The following is a 25748-nucleotide window of genomic DNA, read 5'->3' as shown; positions in this document are numbered from 1 at the left end:
ATGTCATCCAAAATATATGAGCCCAGTTGAGGAAAACAACATATAAGAAAGGGTATCAAAGGACACTGGTTATTATCCAATTAGAAACCAATCTCTACCTTGAAATAAATCTAATTGTTGATAGTGCTGCACTAAGAGAGATTCAGAAAATACACTAGAGTTCCATTCTTGGAGGAAGTGGGGCTGATATGAGTGGCTCTTATGCAGAAACCCTGTGGTTGTTCCATGTTAACCCCGAGGGGTTGTTCATTTAGTACTCTCATCTCCAAATCCACCCTCAGTGCCCTGTTCTCAGATAACGGTGCAAGATCCTATCCATTTTCTCTCTTTTCATCTCACATGAAGTTGACTTTTGTCAGTAAAAGACAATGGAGAGCCAGTGCAGCAGAAAGGGCTCTTCTTCCTGGCTTCATGGTGTTTTCTCTCCTTTGGCTGCCATGGCTTGATTGCCAGTTGCAGTCTTGCAAGAAGTCCTGTGTATTTGTCCTCCAGCAACTTTTTGTAGCCAGTCTGTCAGTTTCCTGTCTTCTTGTCTTGCCTTCTACTGCTCTGACAAGGAGTTCTTACTGTCTGCCAGTCACAGCCTGAGATCCTTCCTCACCAAGTTCAGCCCGAGGAGTGTGGAGCTGCTCTGTCCCAGGCCAATCCAGTGAGCATGTCTGCCATGAAGCTGTGTGTACCCACATCATCTTTAACGACATCTGAATCCCATCTTTCGAGAGTAGACCTAGCTTCCCAGTGATCCCTCCTTTAATTCTAAGATATTCTTTGTAATTTTATTTACTTAGTAGCCTTTCCCCTTAGTAAGCTTTCCCTTATAAGTAGATAATAATTGTTTACCTCAACTTCCTTCCTTGTTTCTATCTCCTGACTCAATTCTGACCGATACCCTTGTCACCCTGGAGTGTTCAGTCCTCATTGAGGCCCTTAAAGGGCTAGAACAAATCAGCTAATTTGGAAATATAAATGAAATTATTCACTGTATTGAGAAGTTTACAATATGTTATGATTTGTAATTAATACATATTTTATTCTACTAAATAGCAAAGCATAAGAAATAAATAATATATACCGAGTATATTTTTTTACACTAATATAATTACATTTGAGAATAGTTCCATAACACCAAGAATGAAGCCTCAAGTACTATTTGGACTTTGGGCAATATATATGCATTGATGCGGATTCATCCTTGGTAAGAAATGAAACATTCTAGTGAGTGATGTTGATAATGGGAGAGGCCATGCACATGTGCAGACAAGGACAATCCAGGAAATCTCTGGAGCTTCTTCTTAATTTTGTTGTGAGCCTAAAATTACACTAAAAAATATTATCTTAAAAATTGCAAAGAATATAATCATATTGCTTTTGAAATAATGAGAGATGTATTCTTTATAAATGGTGAAATAACATTATACCAAAATGAGGTAACTAAAATGTCTGGTGCTTACAAACATATGGTCTTATTACTGAGCAGGGTGCAAAATAAGTTTTTCTTATTTGAAAATTGAAATATGGACACTTCTTGTCACTCTCTGAAGATGCTGACAACCTGAAATACAGAGAATTATACCTCATTAATCTTGCCATAAGATTGCTTATATCTCTTACTAGGGACCATAGTATTTTGAGGAATGAGCCATCCATTTTGACTCATACTTAAATATCTCAATCTCAATATTTCTCATACCATTTTTCTCTGGAAAAACTTCAACTACTGTGTTTATCCGATTGTTCACACATTGCTCTTTTTGTTTCTAAGAACAATTCTTGTGAGGCATAAAATAAAAAGTTGTCAGGAGACTTACACTTTGGGAGAAAATGTTAAGGCTTTTGGCTGCGCAGATGAACTATGATGGCTTCTCGGGGATCCTCTAATCCATGTAGTAATAGAGAGTAAATTCCACAAAAACTATGAGAAAACAAATTTTATTGGGAGTCAAATACAAGATCTTATACTCATTTTAATTCTGTAATAACACATAAAAGTTCATCCTTTCTTCCTTTATAAACACTTTCAAAGTATAATATAATGTTACACAGTGGACACGAAAGTATAAAATTATCTTAGTAGGACTAAGTGAAGAGGACAAACTGACCGTGAAAGCAATTTCAGAGTTTAGAAAATGGATCACAGGTTAATAACTTATGAAATAGGTACATTGGAAAAAATCCTGGAGGTTCAAGGCAAAAACACATTTGTCATCTACTCGCCTAGGATGCTCCCGTGACTCCCACCTGCCCACCCCTGGATCAGTGATAAGAAGACTGAAGCTGTTACAACTGGGAGAAGCTGCAAAGAGCAAGGGTGCTGGTGCCATAGGTGGAGACTTGATCAGCAGTAATTAACATCAAAGGTAAAAGTCACAAGGTCATAAAAATAAGCAATAAGAATTTGGAAAAAATGAACAAAACTATCAGCAGACAGACTGTAGTAGAGAAGATTCTGCCATAAATGTTTGGCAACAAAAAATAGTAAATCTAGGAAAAATGACATACAATGCATGTTTACTGAAGTATATTTTTAAAAAGTGTCTCCCTAAAAGGTAAAAAAAAAAATGAAGAGAAATTTAAAAAATCTTCCAATGAAAGGAAAGCATAGTCAATAGAAACGTCTGCTGGGATAAGTTGTTGCACATATTAGAACAAAAGTACTTAAAAGTCATATTTAAGGGCACCTGGGTGGCTCAGTTGGTTGGGCGTCTGACTTCAGCTCAGGTCATGATCTCACAGGCCATGAGTTCGAGCCCCGCATCTGGCTCTGTGCTGACAGCTCAGAGCCTGGAGCCTGCTTCCCAGTCTGTCTCCCTCTCTCTCTGCTCCTCACCTGCTCATGCTCTGTCTCTATCTCAAAAATAAATAAAAGCATTAAATTTTTTTTTACATAATAAAAATAAAAGTCATATTTATACACATATGAAAACTATAAAGAAAACTTAGTTCAAAAATTTGCATGAATATGTGATGGCAGCAATTTAGCAAGTAGGAAATATCAATAGAGAAACAAAACTATATGAAGAAACCACAGAGAATCTGAGTGCATCATTCCATACTGGAAATGGAAAATCCACTCAAGTAGAAAAAAAAAAAAAAAACTAACGAATGTGAAGGAGTAACAAAATTTATTTATACCTTAGGATGAGAGAGAAAAAAGACAACCACTTGCAGAATTCAGACACTTTCAAAACAGTATCAGGAAAGTCAGCATAGGTCTAAGGAGAATATGAGAAGAACAACAGAGGCAGAAAAATACAGGACAACAATGTTAAGGCACGACGAATGAACTGCGCACTAATATAATGTAAAATATTTATAGACACCAGAGACTTAGCAAACTGCTAACAGAATGAGCACATACAAATCCACGTCTCATGACATCATAATGAAATGACCAAAGAACACTGGCAAATACAAAGAAATAGTCTTGAGGGAAGAGAGTGGATTGTGAAGTGACTTAAGTCAGCATGAAAATCAGGGATGGGTGATGCATCTTCCATCTCCATCAGACTTACACCACATTATCTACCACAGAATCCATATCCCTGCCCTGCACACTAGTTCCGACTGAAACGGGATACAAGCAGCAAGATGAAGGAACAGAAAGACACAGACCCTAAATCCCCCATGGAAACAATACCTTAAAAATATCCAGACACAAACCGAGGTATAATCGGTCTAACCAGCTTTGATAAAGGTGCCAGGGCCATTCAATAGGGAAAGAGAGCATCTTTCACAAAGGGTGTTGGGAAACTGACTTCCCTCCCACATGCAGAAGATTGAAGCTGGATGTTTCCATTTACACCGTATACTAAAATTAACTCAAACTAGACGAAAGACATAAATGTAAAGTGTAGAAGTTCCTCAAAGAAAAATTGGGGGCAAAATAAACAACACTGTATTTGGCAATGATTTCTTGGCTCTGCCACCAAAACCAGACCACAAAGGAAAAGTCCATTGTAGACAAATGGGCTATATCAACCTAAACATTTCTTTGCATTAAAGGGAATGATCAACAATGAAAAGACAGAGTGGAAAAAACACTTGCAAATCATATATCAAACAGGGAATCACGTCTAAAATATATAATTAGTCTACAACTTAGTATCAACAACAACAAACACCAAGAACACAATGAAAAAATGGGCAAAGAAATTAAACAGACATATTTCCAAAGACAATATAAATTGTGAAAATCATATGGAAAGATATCGCTAATGATCAAAGAAAAGCAAATCAAAATCATGATTACTTATCACTTCATACTCATTAAGATGGATGGCACACAGCAGAAAATTGTTGAGTCGTCTGGTGGCTCAGTTGGTTAAGTGTCTGACTTTCAGTTTTGGCTCAGGTCATGAGCTCACAGTTTTAGGTTTGAGGCCCGCGTTGGGCTCTGTGTTGATGGCGCAAAGCCGGCTCTGGATGCTGTCTGTCTCCGTCCCTCTGCACCTTCCCTGCTTGCTCTCTTTCTTTCTCTCTCTCAAAATAAATAAATAAACCCTCTTTAAAAATGTTTCAGTGAGGAGGTCAAAAAGAAGGAGACTTACACATGGTGGTTGGGAATGCACATCGGTCAGCCGTTATGAAGACATGGATGGAGCCTCCTCCAGTGATTAAAACTACAGTTACCACAGGAGTCAGCAATCCCACATGTAAGAAACTATCTACAAGAATTGAAAGCAAGATCTCGAGGATACGTGCACACCCATGCTCAGTGCAGCAATACTCCTAAGAGCCACAGGGTAGAAGCAGCCCAAATGTCCACTGATGGATGAATGGAGAAAGAAAGTGTGGCATACACCTACCAGTGTAATATTATTCAGCCGGAAAAAGGAAGGAAATCCTATTAGAATAGCCATTTCTTCTCACTTATGGTTAGTTTGTAGGATATATCTTGGGTATGTATTAGAAGGAACTGAAATCAGTATCTCAAAAGGATATCTGCACAGCCATGCTCACTACAACTTTACTTACAATAGCCAATCTATGAAAGCAACCTAAGTATCTGCCACCCGAGAAGTGGTTACGAAGATATGTATAATGACTATAAATGTGTATATAATGTATATGTATAATGACTATGCATATATACAAATGCTATTCAGCCAAGAGAAAAAAGGAAATCTTGCCATTTGTGACAAATAGATGTCCCTTCAAGGCATTTTATTAAGTGACTTAAGTCAGAGAGAGATACACAAATACTGTATGATCTTACTTACATATGGAATCTCAAAAAACTGAACTTGTAAAGAAAACATATAGCCAAATGTTGTTTCCTGAGCCTGAGGGGTGGGGGAACTGGGGAAGTGTTGTTTAAGTTTACAAACTTGCAACTAACAGATAAAGAAGTTCTAAAGATCTAATGTACCATATAATGAAATGGTCAGCATTACTGCATTATGAATTTTGAAGTTGCTGAAAAAGTAAATCTAAATAAATAAAAACTAAAACTAAATACATATGTGACACGACAAAGGTGTTAGCTAATGCATATTACCATAGTGACCATACTGTAATGTATTAGGCAGTGTTGTATGTTAATTATATGTCACGAAACACAAACAAAAGATATATTTGTTATACTTACAGCAACTACTAAGTACATAATTTAAAAACATAGCTAAGACATCAACAGAAGATTTAAAAGGGAATACTAAAATATGTGTTTAATCCAAAAGATGTCAGGTAAGGTGGAAGAAGAAAATAACACAGGCATCGAGAACATTCAGCAAATGACAGACCTAAATCCAAGGATACAAATAATTATCTTAATTTGAATGAAATAAATATTATAATCAAAGTTAGAAATTGACATTCTGAATCAAAAACAAGTAAGATCCATCTATATGTTCTCTACAACGAACGAATATTCATGGGAATTAAATAAGTATTCCAAGTATAAGATAGTGTCATCCTGAATAAAAGAGTAGTATCCATCTATATGCTCCCTGTAACTGACACACTGTAGATTCAAAGGCATACATTGGTGAAAATAAAAGGATAGCAAAAAAATAGACCCTACAGACAGTAACCAAAGAAGAGAGTAGAAATGACTGTTTTTTTTTGTTTTTTGTTTTTTTTTGTAATTGATAATATTTTATTTTTTCTTTCTTTCTTTCTTTCTTTCTTTCTTTCTTTCTTTCTTTCTTTCTTTCTTTCTTTCTTTCTTTCTTTCTTTCTTTTTTAATATATGAAATTTACTGTCAAATTGGTTTCCATACAACACCCAGTGCTCATCCCAAAAGGTGCCCTCCTCAATACCCATCACCCACCCTGCCCTCCCTCCCACCCCCCATCAACCCTCAGTTTGTTCTCAGTTTTTAACAGTCTCTTATGCTTTGGCTCTCTCCCACTCTAACCTCTTTTTTTTTTTTTTTCCCCTTCCCCTCCCCCATGGGTTTCTGTTACGTTTCTCAGGATCCACATAAGAGTGAAACCATATGGTATCTGTCTTTCTCTGTATGGCTTATTTCACTTAGCATCACACTCTCCAGTTCCATCCACGTTGCTACAAAAGGCCATATTTCATTTTTTCTCATTGCCACGTAGTATTCCATTGTGTATATAAACCACAATTTCTTTATCCATTCATCAGTTGATGGACATTTAGGCTCTTTCCATAATTTGGCTATTGTTGAGAGTGCTGCTATAAACATTGGGGTACAAGTGCCCCTATGCATCAGTACTCCTGTATCCCTTGGATAAATTCCTAGCAGTGCTATTGCTGGGTCATAGGGTAGGTCTATTTTTAATTTTCTGAGGAACCTCCACACTGCTTTCCAGAGCGGCTGCACCAATGTGCATTCCCACCAACAGTGCAAGAGGGTTCCCGTCTCTCCACATCCTCTCCAGCATCTATAGTCTCCTGATTTCTTCATTTTGGCCACTCTGACTGGCGTGAGGTGGTATCTGAGTGTGGTTTTGATTTGTATTTCCCTGATGAGGAGCGACGTTGAACATCTTTTCATGTGCCTGTTGGCCATCCGGATGTCTTCTTTAGAGAAGTGTCTATTCATGTTTTCTGCCCATTTCTTCACTGGGTTATTTGTTTTTCGGGTGTGGAGTTTGATGAGCTCTTTATAGATTTTGGATACTAGCCCTTTGTCCGATGTGACATTTGCAAATATCTTTTCCCATTCCGTTGGTTGCCTTTTAGTTTTGTTGGTTGTTTCCTTTGCTGTGCAGAAGCTTTTTATCTTCATAAGGTCCCAGTAATTCACTTTTGCTTTTAATTCCCTTGCCTTTGGGGATGTGCCGAGTAAGAGATTGCTACGGCTGAGGTCAGAGAGGTCTTTTCCTGCTTTCTCCTCTAAGGTTTTGATGGTTTCCTGTCTCACATTCAGGTCCTTTATCCATTTTGAGTTTATTTTTGTGAATGGTGTGAGAAAGTGGTCTAGTTTCAACCTTCTGCATGTTGCTGTCCAGTTCTCCCAGCACCATTTGTTAAAGAGACTGTCTTTTTTCCATTGGATGTTCTTTCCTGCTTTGTCAAAAATGAGTTGGCCATACGTTTGTGGGTCTAGTTCTGGGGTTTCTATTCGATTCCATTGGTCTATGTGTCTGTTTTTATGCCAATACCATGCTGTCTTGATGATGACAGCTTTGTAGTAGAGGCTAAAGTCTGGGATTGTGATGCCTCCTGCTTTGGTCTTCTTCTTCAAAATTACTTTGGCTATTCGGGGCCTTTTGTGGTTCCATATGAATTTTAGGATTGCTTGTTCTAGTTTCAAGAAGAATGCTGGTGCAATTTTGATTGGGATTGCATTGAATGTGTAGATAGCTTTGGGTAGTATTGACATTTTGACAATATTTATTCTTCCAATCCATGAGCAGGGAATGTCTTTCCATTTCTTTATATCTTCTTCAATTACCTGCATAAGCTTTCTATAGTTTTCAGCATACAGATCTTTTACATCTTTGGTTAGATTTATTCCTAGGTATTTTATGCTTCTTCGTGCAATTGTGAATGGGATCAGTTTCTTTATTTGTCTTTCTGTTGCTTCATTGTTAGTGTATAAGAATGCAACTGATTTCTGTACATTGATTTTGTATCCTGCAACTTTGCTGAATTCATGTATCAGTTCTAGCAGACTTTTGGTGGAGTCTATCGGATTTTCCATGTATAATATCATGTCATCTGCAAAAAGCGAAAGCTTGACTTCATCTTTGCCAATTTTGATGCCTTTGATTTCCTTTTGTTGTCTGATTGCTGATGCTAGAACTTCCAGCACTATATTAAACAACAGCGGTGAGAGTGGGCATCCCTGTCGTGTTCCTGATCTCAGGGAAAAAGCTCTCAGTTTTTCCCCATTGAGGATGATGTTAGCTGTGGGCTTTTCATAAATGGCTTTTATGATCTTTAAGTATGTTCCTTCTATCCCGACTTTCTCAAGGGTTTTTATTAAGAAAGGGTGCTGGATTTTGTCAAAGGCCTTTTCTGCATCGATTGACAGGATCATATGGTTCTTCTCTTTTTTTTTGTTAATGTGATGTATCACGTTGATCGATTTGCGAATGTTGAACCAGCCCTGCATCCCAGGAATGAATCCCACTTGATCATGGTGAATAATTCTTTTTATATGCTGTTGAATTCGATTTGCTAGTATCTTATTGAGAATTTTTGCATCCATATTCATCAGGGATATTGGCCTGTAGTTCTCTTTTTTTACTGGGTCTCTGTCTGGTTTAGGAATCAAAGTAATACTGGCTTCATAGAATGAGTCTGGAAGTTTTCCTTCCCTTTCTATTTCTTGGAATAGCTTGAGAAGGATAGGTATTATCTCTGCTTTAAACGTCTGGTAGAACTCCCCTGGGAAGCCATCTGGTCCTGGACTCTTATTTGTTGGGAGATTTTTGATAACCGATTCAATTTCTTCACTGGTTATGGGTCTGTTCAAGCTTTCTATTTCCTTCTGATTGAGTTTTGGAAGAGTGTGGGTGTTTAGGAATTTGTCCATTTCTTCAAGGTTGTCCAATTTGTTGGCATATAATTTTTCATAGTATTCCCTGATAATTGTTTGTATCTCTGAGGGATTGGTTGTAATAATTCCATTTTCATTCATGATTTTATCTATTTGGGTCATCTCCCTTTTCTTTTTGAGAAGCCTGGCTAGAGGTTTGTCAATTTTGTTTATTTTTTCAAAAAACCAACTCTTGGTTTCGTTGATCTGCTCTACCGTTTTTTTAGATTCTATATTGTTTATTTCTGCTCTGATCTTTATGATTTCTCTTCTTCTGCTGGGTTTAGGCTGCCTTTGCTGTTCTGCTTCTATTTCCTTTAGGTGTGCTGTTAGATTTTGTATTTGGGATTTTTCTTGTTTCTTGAGATAGGCCTGGATTGCAATGTATTTTCCTCTCAGGACTGCCTTCGCTGCGTCCCAAAGAGTTTGGATTGTTGTATTTTCATTTTCGTTTGTTTCCATATATTTTTTAATTTCTTCTCGAATTGCCTGGTTGACCCACTCATTCGTTAGTAGGGTGTTCTTTAACCTCCATGCTTTTGGAGGTTTTCCAGACTTTTTCCTGTGGTTGATTTCAAGCTTCATAGCATTGTGGTCTGAAAGTATGCATGGTATAATTTCAATTCTTGTAAACTTATGAAGGGCTGTTTTGTGACCCAGTATATGATCTATCTTGGAGAATGTTCCATGTGCACTCGAGAAGAAAGTATATTCTGTTGCTTTGGGATGCAGAGTTCTAAATATATCTGTCAAGTCCATCTGATCCAATGTATCATTCAGGGCCCTTGTTTCTTTATTGACTGTGTGTCTAGATGATCTATCCATTTCTGTAAGTGGGGTGTTAAAGTCCCCTGCAATGACCACATTCTTATCAATAAGGTTGCTTATGTTTATGAGTAACTGTTTTATATATCTGGGGGCTCCGGTATTTGGCGCATAGACATTTATAATTGTTAGCTCTTCCTGATGGATAGACCCTGTAATTATTATATAATGCCCTTCTTCATCTCTTGTTACAGCCTTTAATTTAAAGTCTAGTTTGTCTGATATAAGTATGGCTACTCCAGCTTTCTTTTGGCTTCCAGTAGCATGATAAATAGTTCTCCATCCCCTCACTCTCAATCTAAAGGTGTCCTCAGATCTCAAATGAGTCTCTTGTAGACAGCAAATAGATGGGTCTTGTTTTTTTATCCATTCTGATACCCTATGTCTTTTGGTTGGCGCATTTAATCCATTTACATTCAGTGTTATTATAGAAAGATACGGGTTTAGAGTCATTGTGATGTCTGTATGTTTTATGCTTGTAGTGATGTCTCTGGTACTTTGTCTCACAGGATCCCCCTTAGGATCTCTTGTAGGGCTGGTTTCGTGGTGACAAATTCCTTCAGTTTTTGTTTGTTTGGGAAGACCTTTATCTCTCCTTCTATTCTAAATGACAGACTTGCTGGATAAAGGATTCTCGGCTGCATATTTTTTCTGTTTAGCACACTGAAGATATCGTGCCAAGCCTTTCTGGCCTGCCAAGTTTCAAAGGAGAGATCAGTCACGAGTCTTATAGGTCTCCCTTTATATGTGAGGGCACGTTTATCCCTTGCTGCTTTCAGAATTTTCTCTTTATCCTTGTATTTTGCCAGTTTCACTATGATATGTCGTGCAGAAGATCGATTCAAGTTACGTCTGAAGGGAGTTCTCTGTGCCTCTTGGATTTCAATGCCTTTTTCCTTCCCCAGTTCAGGGAAGTTCTCAGCTATAATTTCTTCAAGTACCCCTTCAGCACCTTTCCCTCTCTCTTCCTCCTCTGGGATACCAATTATGCGTATATTATTTCTTTTTAGTGTATCACTTAGTTCTCTAATTTTCCCCTCATACTCCTGGATTTTTTTATCTCTCTTTCTTTCAGCTTCCTCTTTCTCCATAACTTTATCTTCTAGTTCACCTATTCTCTCCTCTGCCTCTTCAATCCGAGCCGTGGTGGTTTCCATTTTGTTTTGCATTTCGTTTAAAGCGTTTTTCAGCTCCTCATGACTGTTCCTTAGTCCCTTGATCTCTGTAGCAAGAGATTCTCTGCTGTCCTGTATACTGTTTTCAAGCCCAGCGATTAATTTTATGACTATTATTCTAAATTCACTTTCTGTTATATTATTTAAATCCTTTTTGATCAGTTCATTAGCTGTTGTTATTTCCTGGAGATTCTTCTGAGGGGAATTCTTCCGTTTGGTCATTTTGGATAGTCCCTGGAGCGGTGAGGACCTGCAGGGCACTTCCCCGTGCTGTGGTGTATAACTGGAGTTGGTGGGCGGGGCCGCAGTCCGACCTGATGTCTGCCCCCAGCCCACCGCTGGGGCCACAGTCAGACTGGTGAGTGCCTTCTCTTCCCCTCTCCTAGGGGCGGGATTCACTGTGGGGTGGCGTGGCCCGTCTGGGCTACTTGCACACTGCCAGGCTTGTGGTGCTGGGGATCTGGCGTATTAGCTGGGGTGGGTAGGCAAGGTGCACGGGGGCGGGAGGGGCAGGCTTAGCTCGCATCTCCTTAGGTGATCCACTTCAGGAGGGGCCCTGTGGCAGCGGGAGGGAGTCAGATCCGCTGCCGGAGGTTTGGCTCCGCAGAAGCACAGAGTTGGGTGTTTGCGCGGAGCGAGCAAGTTCCCTGGCAGGAACTGGTTCTCTTTGGGATTTTGGCTGGGGGATGGGCGGGGGAGATGGCGCTGGCGAGCGCCTTTGTTCCCCGCCAAGCTGAGCTCTGCCGTCCGTCCGGGGGCTCAGCAGCTCTCCCTCCCTTTGTCCTCCAGCCTTCCCGCTTTCTGAGCAGAGCTGTTAACTTATGACCTCCCAGACGCTAAGTCGCGCTTGCTGTCAGAACACAGTCCGTCCGGCCCCTCCGCTTTTGCCAGCCTGACTCGGGGGCTCTGCTTGGCCGGCGAGCCGCCCCTCCGCCCCGGCTCCCTCCCGCCAGTCCGTGGAGCGCGCACCGCCTCGCCGCCCTTCCTACCCTCTTCCGTGGGCCTCTCGTCTTCGCTTGGCTCCGGAGACTCCGTTCTGCTAATCGTCTGGCGGTTTTCTGGGTTCTTTAGGCAGGTGTAGGTGGAATCTAAGTGATTAGCAGGACGCGCGGTGAGCCCAGCGTCCTCCTACGCCGCCATCTTCCGGAACTCCTCAGAAATGACTGTTTTAATAACAAAGTAGCTGTTAAAACAAGAAATGTTAGCCAAAATTAAAATAAACATTTCAAAATGTTCAGGCTGTCAATATGAGGAAGATAAAACAATTATAAACATATGTTAATCACCTAACAATAGAACCCTTAAACACATGAAATAGAAACTGACAGAATTAGAAGGATAAATAAACAATTCAATGAGTGTACTTGAAGATTGAAATCTCTTCCTTCAGTAAGTAAGAACAGATAGTCACAAAATCAGAAGGACTATGGAAGACTGTCAAAACACTAGGAATCAGCTTGATATAACTGACATGTATAGAAAGTGTTCTAGATCATAAATATGGATCAAAATTTTTTTTAACGTTTATTTATTTTTTTTGAGACAGAGAGAGACAGAGCATGAACGGGGGAGGGTCAGAGAGAGGGAGACACAGAATCCGAAACAGGCTCCAGGCTCCGAGCTGTCAGCACAGAGCCCGACACGGGGCTGGAACCCACGGACCCGAGATCATGACCTGAGCCGAAGTCGGCTGCTTAACCGACTGAGCCACCCAGGCGCCCCGTGGGATCAAAAATTTAAGGATGGAAATATTCAAAGTAATTTCTCTGAAGAATAAGAAATGAGAAGAAACAATGGAAAGAAATCCAGGAAATTTCCAACGTGTGGACAGTGATACACTTCTGAAAAATTCACAGTTCAAATATGAAATCTTTGAAAATCTTATACTGGATGATAGAAATTACCTTGTACTGGTTGACAATAAACTGAGAAACATCAAAGCTTTTAGGATGAAACTAAAGTAGCGTTTAGAGACAATTTGTACCTTTGTCAATTACACTCAAAGGGAAGAATGTTATCAATACATGATTTAAGTTGCTACCCTCTCAAAAAGCAAGAAGAGAGGAGCCAGTAGTTAAAATATGAAACACATACGTTTAGCTAAAAGTTGATTGTGGAGTATGTATAATAGAATAACTCAAAGTAGCCCCAAATGGACCAATACCCAAACATCCAAGAGCATCCGCAACAGAATTGGTGAATACATTGTAGTAGAATCCGACAACAGAACAACAAAGAGATGTGGACAATTTGCAACTGGTGCAGCTATCGGGATGAATCACACAAGTTTACCTTCACCTGACAATGCCAAAAATACAATATGCATACTGTTTGATTTCATGTATACAAACTGTTTTTAAAATGCAGAAAAGAACTTGATAGTGGCATTTTGCAGTGCTGGTAATATTGATTTTCTCATTCCATACAATGGTGACACTGAAAACTCAGCTGTCTGTTGGCATTTATAGCATATGATCCATGTGTATGTACATTATACCACAATAAAAACTATCAAGAGAATATTATGAAGAAATGCAAATATATGTAAATGTGATTTCTCTGATGCAGAAGGCACCTGAACAAAGTAATATTTATTCTTATTTTTAAAAAGCCTTTTGAATGGGGCACCTGGGTGATTCCATTGGTTAAGCACCCAACTCTTGATTTTGGCTCAGGACATGATCTCAGTGTTTGTGAGTTTGAGCTCCGCGTTTGGCTCTGCACTGACAGTGGGTAAAGTGTTTGGAATTTTCTCTCTGTCCCTCTCTCTGTCTCTGTCCCCCTCATTCACTTTCTCTCTCACAGAAAATAAATAAATAAAAATAAACTTTATAAAAACCTTTGGAAGATAGAAATGAATAGGAAATATACATGCAAAGATCCTGAAGACATATAATAACTCTGAAAATGAACTTGTATAAACTCCCTGTTTAACAAAGGACAATGTTGGGGACACCTGGGTAGATCAGGCAGTTGTGCTTCTGCTCAGGTCAGGAAAGGATTGCTTCTGAAATGGAGCCCCAAGGCAGGCTCTGTGCTGACACCATGGAACCCTCTTGGGATACTCTCTCCCTCTCTTTCTGCCCCTGCCACTGTTTGCATTCCCACTGTATCAAAATAAATACATACATATTTAAAACAAAAGGAAGGTCTTTAAAGTAGAAAGCTGACATTAAAAAAAAAAACATAAGGACATTAATTAAACACATAGGAAAGTGCAAAATTTGTACCCACACAATATGAAATGCGTATTTCCAAAAAATGCAGTCATTCATTGGAAAAGTATAGGCCTTTGAAAAAATGTTGTGGAAACAATGGGGTATCAAATATTATTAATAATTATATACTTCAACTATATTAAAATGCTCAAAATTAAGCACACATACGTGAAAAAAAATTGAAGGTGTATTATAAAATGTGCGAGACCTACAGTTTGACAGAGATATTTTTAGACAGAATATCAAAAGCACAATCCATAAAAGAAGAAATTGATGAAATGTAGTTCATCAAGATAATATCTGCTCTTTGAAGAGAAAAGAAAGTCATAAACTTGTGAAGAAACATTTACAAATCATACATCTAATAAAAAAAAACAAAAAAACTTGCCACCTGGGTACATAAATATTTGTCAAAATACAATGAAAAAAAGTAAAAATGTTAGCAAAATATTTCAGGAGATACTTCACCAAACACCATATATAGATGGCCAATAAGTACAGGAAAAGATGCTGAACACTATTAACTTTAGGAGCATTCAAAATAAAACCACCCCCAGACCAGACTTCCTGTTCTGGAAAGAAAGAGTGGATAGACTTTTCCCTGTTCCTCCCACCAATGCAGCTACAATCCCTGGGCATTATACAGAAGATGACATAAGATTCAGAAAGCTAATGAGAAAGCTGACAGATCCCAGCCCTGGAGACCCAAGGAATGGCATGGTGGTGAGCTTCCTGGAATTTCCCTCTACCTCACATAGACTGGTGTCAGAGAGCCTAGCAAACCACAGACACCAACAGGTACATACCCAAGTCTCCAAAATGTTTTTTCTCTCTGCTCAAAATAACAGATAAAAGGCATGCTAGAAAGACAGGAATGTTTTAGACACTAATTGCGTGATTCTAATAAAAAACCATTGACTATCCACCAAAAAAAATCAACAGGCATGCAAGGGAAATTAAGACTTTGTCTGATAAAGGAAAACTAAGAAAATGTATCACCACCAGACCCACTCTGAAATAACTCCTAAAGGCAATAAATGGCAAAAGAAGGCATCTTGAATCATCAGGAAGAAAGAAAGAACAAAAGAATGAATAAAACTCTCATAGGTATAATGGACTTTCCTTCACTGTGTTCTCTAAATTGTTTGATATTTGAAGGAAAATTATCAGTTGCAGCAAAATTATAAATTCCATGTGATTCTCAAAGTAAGTAGAGAAACATTTAGGACACAGTATAATTGGGACATGGTAAGGGGCCATAAAGGCAAGTAAGTCTCTACATTTTACTCCAACTGCTGTGGGTTGTGACAGACTGTATAGACAGTGATCTGTGAATATATAATTATCTATATAAAGATATATAATATCCATATATTTATATAAAGGAGATTAGAGCATATGTGTACATATATAACTTCATGTATATGAAGTTATTTATTGTGCTTGCTTCGGCAGCACATATACTAAAGTTATTTATGAAGACGAGACCTACTTTGCTATAAATGATGCTCCGTCACAGAGGTAATGATGTAGAAAACTATAACCTTCACTTTTTTCTCACAGCATCAGAAATATAGCATCACAAAAAATAAATTCTAACTGGATCATAAACATAATTAAAAGTTAAAAGATAAAGAAATAAAGAAAAAGGTGAGTCCAGGAAAATAATATAGGAAATAATATTCATGAACTATCAGTAACTTCTGAAATAGGTCCATAGTAATGATTGTAACACACCAAGTGCTAAGTAGGACTATGGTAACATTAAAATTCTGATCATTCCAGAGAGAGAGAAAGGGAAATAAAGAAGGAGGTGGGGATAAAGAAAAGAAAAGAAGATAGACCAGACAAAGTAACTATATGGCTTAAGGTATTATGCTGAGTGAAATAGTCAGAGGAGTCCAGATATCATATGTTTTCAATCATACTTGGATGTTGAGAAACTTAACAGAAGACCAAGGTGGAAGGGAAGGGGGAAAAAAACAGTTACAAACAGAGAGGGAGGGAGGCAACCCACAAGAGACTCTTAAATCCAGAGAACAAACTAGGGGTGGATAGAGGGGTGCGGGAGAGAGGAAAATGGGTGATGGGCATTGAGGAAGGCACTTGCTGGGATGAGCTCTGGCATCAATCACAGGAATCTACCCCCAAAACCAAGAGCACATTGTATACACTGTATGTTAGAAACTTGACAATAAATTATATTAAAAAATAAATAAATACAATTCTGATCATTAAAAGACTCCATTATGAAAGTAAAAAATGCATGTCACAAATATTTTCATCTTAAAAACTTGAGAAAGAGCTCATATCTAAAATATGACAAAGGCTTCTAAGAGGTGAAAAAAAGGCACCATCCTGGAGAAATGGGCAAGAGACACAGCCCAGTACTTCTCTTTCTCACAAAAGAGAATGGCCTTAAGATTTACAACACAGAAAAATGGTACTGTGTATAACCATCAGAAATTATTAATTACTTTTACTGAGACTACTGAGATTTGGGTCAAAAGACTAGTTGGTACAATGGATATTTACACAATACAATAAAAGATGTAGGGAACATTTAATATATTGAAATTTCCACATGTCAATGAGTGTGCAATTTCAGACTAACGCTTACAGGGAAGTGTATTACAATTATACATAAATATAATTATGTTGTATTTATAGGTTATTTTATTATGAAAACCATAACATTTATATTACATAAATATGCTCTATAAGATGTAGTTATATATAATAAAGGATTATAAATATGATATGTGGAGGAAGATATAGGAAAGAATTTTCATAATACAATTATTCATAATACCCACATAATAAAAAAGAACTATTTTACTGAGTATGGTTTGAAACTGTCATATTCATATAAGAGAGTAGTGAAATTTCACAAACTATAGACAAATGTGTTAATATAGATGGATTACAAATACCAGCTGCCAGAGAAAGGAGACACATATAAAAATGCACACTGGGGGCGCCTGGGTGGCGCAGTCGGTTAAGCGTCCGACTTCAGCCAGGTCACGATCTCGCGGTCCGTGAGTTCGAGCCCCGCGTCGGGCTCTGGGCTGATGGCTCGGAGCCTGGAGCCTGTTTCCGATTCTGTGTCTCCCTCTCTCTGCCCCTCCCCCGTTCATGCTCTGTCTCTGTCTGTCCCAAAAATAAATAAAAAACATTTAAAAAAAAAAATGCACACTGAATGATTCCATTGATATAAATCCCCCAAATAAGCAGAAATATTTCATAAAATGAAAATGGGCAGGCCTGATAAAGAATGTAAACTTCTGTCCCATGATGTGATTGGTATTTGTGTGATACTATATATTTTATAATCAATGTGCACAAATGCCTAGTTTCCTTGATGTGTTGTAAAATTAAATGTGAAGTTTATTTCAGGAAAAAGAGCATTTCTAGAGAGACAGGTTTCTATGAAAAATAAGAACTGGAAATTATCAAATGTACATTCAAGGTATAAGCATATAAATAATGTGTCATACAGTCAACATGTGGAGTATTAAAGACTTTAAAATAAATAAACTACAAATACATATGTCACTATGGATGAACTCTACAAGCATAATATTCACTCACAAGCTTTTAATAGAATCTGGAAACATCTAAAATCTTACCTTGTCCTCTTCATCATCATAGTAGAGCAGGTTAGAATTCTTAGAAGCACAGGACGTCAAACTCTCCTTCCACGATTTTCTGTCAGTGCTAATGTAATAGCAATTGTTGGAATACGTAAACCACTCTTTCAGACAATGACAACAGAGACATGATGGAAAGAGATTACGAGGTATTATCCAAAAAGCTTTGACTATTACAAAATGAAACTTTACATACTGTATATGTGTACACATATGTGTACATAACATATTCATATACCCTCACAAGCTGGTAAAATTAAAGCAAAACACACACACACACACACACACACACACACACACTCAGAGAAGAGTCAGATTTTCATCCCCTAATTTGTGTGCCCATATAAAGCAACCACAAAAATGTCCACCTCTACATGTCCTGAGAATCACTGAACACAACCATCTTTATGGAACGATTTATCTTTTATCATGTTATAGGAGGAGAAAATGTGAGGCAATTGTTAACAATGGGTACGGTGATTTTAAATGAGCATTTCTTCATATTGTTGCCTAAGAAGTAATAGTCTCCTAGAATCACTATTTCTGAAAGTTCATTAAGCGATTTTCTAATTCACTTTTTCCAAAAGAGTCTGTTATCATCTTTGCCTACTTGGAGATAGAGCTAAAATAGACAGTAGACTAATAACAGATGTTTGCAAGTGATGTTGTACCTTTCTGGATCTTTGTTTCCAGGGACGTTTTGTTCTGCTCTGGTCCTTCAGTAGCTTGAACATTAAAGTAATCTTCAAGAAACATAACATTAAATTAAGTGGATCGCAATAATTTGAATTTCTTAGTTTGAAATTTGGTATATTATTTAGAATTAGAAAACGCTGCAAAAAAATTGACTTTACCAGTAAAATTTTAATAAAGTAATGAACATGAGAGGGGGAAAAGAATTCAAATGCTTAATGAACCAAATTTCACCGTCTCTTACAGTATTTGGTTTAACCAATCTCAAGAATTCATTTGTATATATCAATAAAGTCTCTCATATAACTTGACTGTGAGTTATAAAAATTCTGAAAAATGTTTAATACTTCCTACAATTATGTGTAATTTCTACTTTAGATAAATTCAGAATAACTATTCCACATTTAGAGCATGCATCCATCAAAATGGGATAATAAAATTCCATATGTTATATAATATTTCAAGGAACTGATGATATTAAAGTGAAAAACTCCCTATTAGTCATTCAAACACTGACTTACAGGGAATAATGTTTATTTTTACCACAGTGGACATCAAGACAAGGCAGATGATTCCCAGAATCTCAGCAATGTACCTCCCTGGACACAAGAGAAATGAAAACACTGACAAAAGATGCATGGAAATAATCATTTAGGAAATTTACAAACAAGAGAAGCAACAACCTGCAGGGAATCAAATGTAAACCCTTGGACCCCAAACCCATATCTACAATTGTAATCTTCTCTTAGATTATACCATTGCATTTGCAGTCAACATACTACTCCATGACAGGTTGGTAAACACTCCGGATTGTAACACTGGAACAAAGTGAGTCCCCAGAGTTCAACGACACTACCATACTCCAACTTCCATTTCTGATCCTCACAAATGAAAACTACGTGAGATCATTTCCTACTCTTTCCCTACACCTCTGCACCCCAACATCACATCCCGGAACAGATATACATGTCTGTTAAATATTTTACCTTTGCAGAGATAGTTCTTGTCAGTCCCTTGAAGCTCCTGAGAAGCAACTTGAAGATTGAATTCCGCATGGGCCATTTCCTGCTCAGTTACTGAAATGGATCTGTTAATGCTCTTAGGTTTCACTCGCCCTCTTTGTGACTCCTTAACCTGACTGAGTTCTGCCCAGGTTAGTCTTGGGTTATTCGTCTCTGCAGCTGAGTAGTGTCAGGCACAGTGCTGAATGGAACTGCCCTGAAGGTCTTGATCAAGAGTGTATGTCATGTGCTGACGACATTGAGTACAGTGACACCGAGTGGGGTGCAGGGTGAGGGATACTGCTCATTTGAAGTGCAACAATGCAAAATCTAGCTCCACTTCCCTTAGAGCTTAAATAAGTATTTCGTGACAGAATAACAGGGTTTTACAGTGACACAATGTTTGACACTGTAGTAATGGTTGGGAAAGTGTAAACAATACATGAGTGAAGAAGAAAAGAATTCAAGAATAATACTGACCTCATTACTGTAAGGTCAGATCCAGGGACACCTTTCTACACTATTAGACTAGCCAGATTAAAATTAAAGGCTGTATTAGAGAAATCCTGTTGCACCAATTATTGTGATGGTGAAAATCCATTATTGCTTAAAAATAAAGTACTGTGAGACTAGGGAATACTAGTTTTAGCATATATAGGAATTTCCTATAATAAGTGACTTTTCTTTGGGGATTTAGATTTCTTTACTAAAAGGTAATACAATGCTATCAAGTGATATTTTAGGCTGAAACCTGTGGAATTCTGAGTTTTGTTGATTTTAAAAGGACTATTTTATATGTTGCAAAACATTATGTGACACACTAAACTTATCCAAAGCATGAACAATGGTGAAAACAAACAACAACAACAAAACCCATATTTTTAAAAAACACTTATTTAACATCTGAAAATGGCAATTGATTTCATGGCAAAAATATGAAAGTATAGAGTGATAAATAAAAGTGTAAATCATTTATGGAAGAACACACTTGGTGCAAATTTCTGGAAAGATCTATGATTTCAAAAGCAGTGAGAGTAGCTTTATTTCTAGAGGAATGGTACCAAATCACATAAATGAAATTTCATACTTCAGTCAATGAGGTCTGCAGTCCATGAACTCTGTAATTACTCCTGGCTCTCAAACTTGCAAGCATCACCTTCTAAAAGTTACTTCATGGGTGGGAGGAGTTAAGGTGTTGGAATGGCATGGAGACGCTAATTTTGTCTCCTCCCTGTAAGGCAGCTAGAGAAGCACCAGACCATTTGGAACACCTAGGAAATTGATCTGAGGAGTGTAGCAACAACCTGCAAAACCTGAGGCATAGAAGTCGGCGGTTATGCAGGGCGAGAGGTGAACTGAGGGGAGAAAAGATGAAGAGAGTAGGGAGCCATTTTCATGCAGAGAAGACAGAGAGAAAGAAAGGGGGAGAATGTGGTGCATTGGGATCCTGCAAGAAAAGCACTCCTTCCTGAAAGCAGCTGGAAAAAAGAGACAGAAAGAGTGAAAATACTCGTAGGGGACTGAAGAAGAAATCTGTCCCCCAAAACCACTGACAGGGGGAAAGGAGAGGTAGTCAGTACTGCCAGGTTTCTGTAAACAGTAGAGCGGAGTCTGTTGATTCAGAGCACAGAGGTTGGTGGTGCTCTGGTGAGGAAGTGGGGCGAATCCCCAGGAGCAAGCAGTGCTGTCTGAACCGTCTATGTGCTGTAGAGAGAGAAGCTGTTCCCTGCTTGGAGTGCAGTTGGTAGTGGCCATATAGCTTCACAGTGGGCAAAGGTCCGAGCAGACCCCAGAGAGCAGCTACATTTGTTAGTAATGGGACAAAGATGCCAGAGTGCAACAAAACTGGATCTAGCTGTGTGTTGTGATTTCCTATAATCTCTGAACCTCTGCCACTGTGCAATCACATGAACATTTTCTGAGGCAAGACTGCACCTGGCCACTGCTCAGCAATACCCTCCCCAGAGAGTCAGTGCATATCGAAGCAAGCGGTCTCTGAAATGTGGGGTTCTGAAACACAACACTGTCTGAGATAAAACTCTGGAGAGAGGTTTCACCTGGAAGGTGGACAGCTTAGACATGGACAGGGTAGAGGTGTAGAGTGGGCAGAGGACTGCAGCCAAGGAGGGGTGCTTGCTAGTGGGGCAGTGAGAGCGCAAGTCCCTGTGCCAAAGACTAGGACACTGGGTGAACCCATTTCCACCTCTCCCACGCAAGCACATGGGTGCCACACTGATCCATCACCGTAACCTAAGCACGGCCACCTAGTGAGGAATGGAGTCATTACACCAAGCCCTGCCCAACTGTGCCCTCCAAGCACACCCCCCAGAAGACCAGCACAAGTCACTCCACCTGCTTAGTGCATGAAATAGAGGAGGCTTCATCGTTTCAGTTCTAGGGGAAACTGGATGTCCCTTCATTGGGGTTTCATTGTGTTTGCTGGTTCACTTATTTGCTCATTTATGTTGCTTTTGTTATACCTTAAATTAATCCCCCCCCTTAATTTTCTTTATTTTCTTGGATACAGAAAAAAATGGTTTTATTTTTAACTTTTTTTTTTTATTTTTTAAGTTCCTATTTCAGATCATTTTTGTATTTTATTTTATTCTACCTTATTATATATATATTTAATTTCTAAATTTTTTTCTTAGTTTTTTCCTTTCCTTTCCTTTTCCTCTCTATTCTACCGAGATTTTTTTCAATATGCAGATCAAAACACTCCTAGGATCTAGCTTCCTTTATTTGATTTTTTGTTTTCTTTTCAAATTTTAATTTTTTATTTTCTTAATTTTTTTCTTCCTTCAAAACGACAAAACAAAGGACTTAACCCCAAAAGAGAGAACAGTAAGATATCACAGCCACAGACTTAGCACACACAAAAGTAAGATGGCTGAACTAGAATTAATAACCACGATAATGTGAATACCAGCTGGGGTTGAAAAAGCATAGAAGGCACCTGACAATCCCTTTCTGCAGAGATAGAAATAAAATCTCGTCAGGCTGATAGTAAAAATGCTACAACCAAGATTCAAAATGAATGCATGCCATGACGGCAAGGCTGCATATGGCAGTGAAGCGAATCAGTGACATAGAAGATAAAATTATGGAGAATAATGAAGCAGAAAAAAGAGAGAACAAAGGCAAAGAGCAGGATACGAGACTTGGAGAGCTCAGTGACTTAGTAGAAAGGAAAAACATCCAAAACAGAGGTGTTTCAAAAGATGAAGAGAGAGCGAAAGGGGCAGAAAGTTTAGATGAGCAAAATACCAAAACATTTTCCTAATCTGGGAAGGACACAGATGTCAAAATCCAGGAAGCACGGAGACCTCCCATTAGATTCCCCCAAAACTGACCATCACCAAGGCATATCTTAGTAAAATTCACAAAATACACTGACAAGGAAAGAATTGTGAAAGCAGCAAGGGAAAAAAGTCCTTACCCTATAAGAGAAGACACATCAAGTTTGCAGCTGATGTATCCACATAAACTTTGCAGACCTGGAAGGATATATTCAACGTGCTGAATCAGAAAAATATGCAGTCAAAAATTCTTTATCCAGCAAGAATGTCATTCAGAATAGAAGGAGTGATTAAGAGTTTCCCAGAGACACAAAAAATAAAAGAGTTCATGACGACTAAACCAGCCCTGCACGAAATTTTATGCAGGACTCTTTTAGTGGAGAAAAGACAAAACAAAACAAAAAAGACCAAAAGCAACAAAGACTAGAAAGGACCAGAGAACACCACCAGCAACATCAACTCTAGAAGGAACACAATGGGACTAAATTCATATCTTTCAGTACTCACTCTAAGTGGAAAAGGACTAAATGCTCCAATGACAAGACATAGGGTATCAGAATGGATAAGAAAACAAGGTATATGCTTCTTACAAGAGACTCATTTTAGACCTAAAGTCATCTACAGATTAAAATAAGGGGATGGGGAACCATCTATCATGCTAGTGGCCATCAAAAGAAGCCTGGAGTAGCTGACTTATATCAGACAAACTAGATTTAAAAATAAAGACTGTAACAAGAGTAAAAGGGCATTAAACCATTATTAAGGGGTCTATCCACCAAGAAGATCTAACAATTGTAAATGCATATTCCCACAATGTGTGAGCACCCAAATATATATATCAATTAATTACAAACATAAATTTCATTGGCGATAATACCATAAGAGTAGAAGACTTCAACACCCACATCTTACAGTAATAAACAAATCATGTAAGCAGAAAATCAACAAGGAAACACTGGCTTTGAATGACACGCTGGACCAGATGGACTTAACAGATACATTCAGAACACATCATCCTAAAGTAGCAGAATACACATTCTCTCGAGTGCACATGGAACATTCTCCAGAATAGATCACATACTGGGTCACAAGTCAGCCCTCAACAAGTACAAACACATTGAGACCATACTGTGCATATTTTATGACCACAACTCTATGAAACTTGTAATTAATCACAACAAAACTTTTAAAAGGACTATAAATACTTGGAGATTAAAGAACATCCTACTAATATATGGATGGGCTATCCATGAAATTAAAGGGGAAACTAAAAAGTACATGAAGGACAATGAAAATGAAAACAAGATATTCCAAAACCTCTGCGATGCAGCAATGGTTGTAAGGAAGTACATAAGAATCCAGGCCTTCCTGAAGGAGGAAGAAAGGTCTTAAATATACAACCTAAAGTTACACCTAAAAAGGCTGGATAAAGAACAGCAAATAAAGTCCAAAGGTAGCAGAAGAAGGGAAATAAAAAAGAATCGAGCAGAAATCTATGATATTGACATAAAAAAAAAAAGAACAGATCAAGGAAAGCAGGAAATTGTTCTTTGAGGTATTAACAAAATTGATAACCCCGTAGCCAGACTGGTCAAAAAGAAACACGGAAAGAACCCAAATATAATCACAACTGGAAGAGGAGATATTACCACCAACACCACAGAAATATAAACAATAATGAGAGAATATTATGAGCAATTATATGCGAACAAATGGGACAATCTAGATGAAATGGACAAACACCTAGAAATATTTAAACTACTAAAACTGAAACAGGAAGAAATGAAAATTTTGAACAGACCCATAAGCAGGAAAGAAATTGCTTCAGTAATCAAAAATCTCCCACAAACAAGATTCCAGGACTGGCTGTCCAGGGGAATTCTGCAAAACATTAAAGAAGAGTTAACCCTTATTCTTTTGAATCTGTTCCAAAAAGTAGAAATGGAAGGGAAACTTCCAAACTCACTCTACAAGGCCAACATTACTTTGCTTCCAAAACCAAAGACCCCTCTAAATGAAGAAATACCAACCAATTTCCTTTGTGAACATGGATGCAAAAACTCTCAACGAAATACTAGCAAATTGGATCCAGCAATACATTAAAAGAATTATTCACCCTGATCAACTGGGATTGATTCCTGGATGCAGGTCTAGTTCAATACTGCAAGTCAGTCAATATTTTACATCACATTAATAAAAGAAAGGATAAGAGGGGCGCCTGGGTGGCGCAGTCGGTTAAGCGTCCGACTTCAGCCAGGTCACGATCTCGCGGTCCGTGAGTTCGAGCCCCGCGTCAGGCTCTGGGCTGATGGCTCAGAGCCTGGAGCCTGTTTCCGCTTCTGTGTCTCCCTCTGTCTCTGCCCCTCCCCCGTTCATGCTCTGTCTCTCTCTGTCCCAAAAATAAATTAAAAAAAAAAAAAAAAAAAAAAAAAAAAGAAAGGATAAGAACTGCAAGATCCTCCCATAGATGCAGAAAAAAAAAAACTTTCACAAAATGCAGCTCCCATTCTTGATATAAGCCCTCAAAAATATAGGGATAGAAGGAACATAACTGAAAATCATAAAGGCCATATTGGAAAGACCCACAGGTAATATTGTTGTCATTGTGAGAAAAACTGAGACCTTTTCCCCTAAGGTCAGGGAGACGACAACAATGTCTACGGTCACCACTGTCATTCACTATAGTGTTGGAAGTCCTAGGTTCAGCAATCAGACAGCAAAAAGAAGTAAAATCATCCAAATAGGCAAAGAGGAAGTTAGACTTCCACTCTTCTCAGCTGAAATGATACTTTCTGTGAGAAATCCAAAAATTCCCACCAAAAAACTGCTAGAACTGATACATGAATTCAGCAAAGTGGCAGGATATCAAATCAATGGATCTCTAATATATTGCATATTCATTCTGCTTTGTTACCCTGCTTTGTTAG

The 25748-nt window shown here is 38.3% G+C and overlaps 1 protein-coding gene across 1 annotated transcript; it reads right to left on the bottom strand.

Moving 5' to 3' along the window:
* Window positions 1-1366: 1366 nt before the first annotated feature.
* Window positions 1367-21277, bottom strand: LOC131483887 (NKG2-A/NKG2-B type II integral membrane protein-like). The gene is made up of 7 exons (XM_058682254.1): window positions 21103-21277; window positions 19508-19702; window positions 19043-19120; window positions 18500-18553; window positions 17808-17959; window positions 1809-1912; window positions 1367-1552 (listed from the first exon to the last, which is right to left on the bottom strand). The coding sequence occupies exons 1-7, from the start codon at window positions 21275-21277 to the stop codon at window positions 1432-1434; spliced, it is 879 nt and encodes a 292-aa protein (XP_058538237.1). The 3' UTR covers window positions 1367-1431.
* Window positions 21278-25748: the final 4471 nt, after the last annotated feature.

This window comes from Neofelis nebulosa, chromosome 8, assembly GCF_028018385.1.
Source record: "Neofelis nebulosa isolate mNeoNeb1 chromosome 8, mNeoNeb1.pri, whole genome shotgun sequence".
Classification (NCBI taxonomy): Eukaryota; Metazoa; Chordata; class Mammalia; order Carnivora; family Felidae; genus Neofelis; species Neofelis nebulosa.
The sequence above is the reverse complement of the archived record's forward strand: the minus strand, read 5'-3'. Positions and strand labels throughout refer to the sequence as shown.

Coding starts and splice junctions, on each gene's coding strand:
- LOC131483887 (XM_058682254.1), bottom strand. CDS start 21,277: ATGGCCACTACCAACTGCACTCCAAGCAGGGAACAGCTTCTCTCTCTA. Junction 17,960..18,499: donor GGAAACAAAGATCCAGAAAG/GTACAACATCAC, acceptor ATCTCTTTCCAT/CATGTCTCTGTTGTCATTGT. Junction 1,553..1,808: donor TTAACATTTTCTCCCAAAGT/GTAAGTCTCCTG, acceptor TCTGTATTTCAG/GTTGTCAGCATCTTCAGAGA.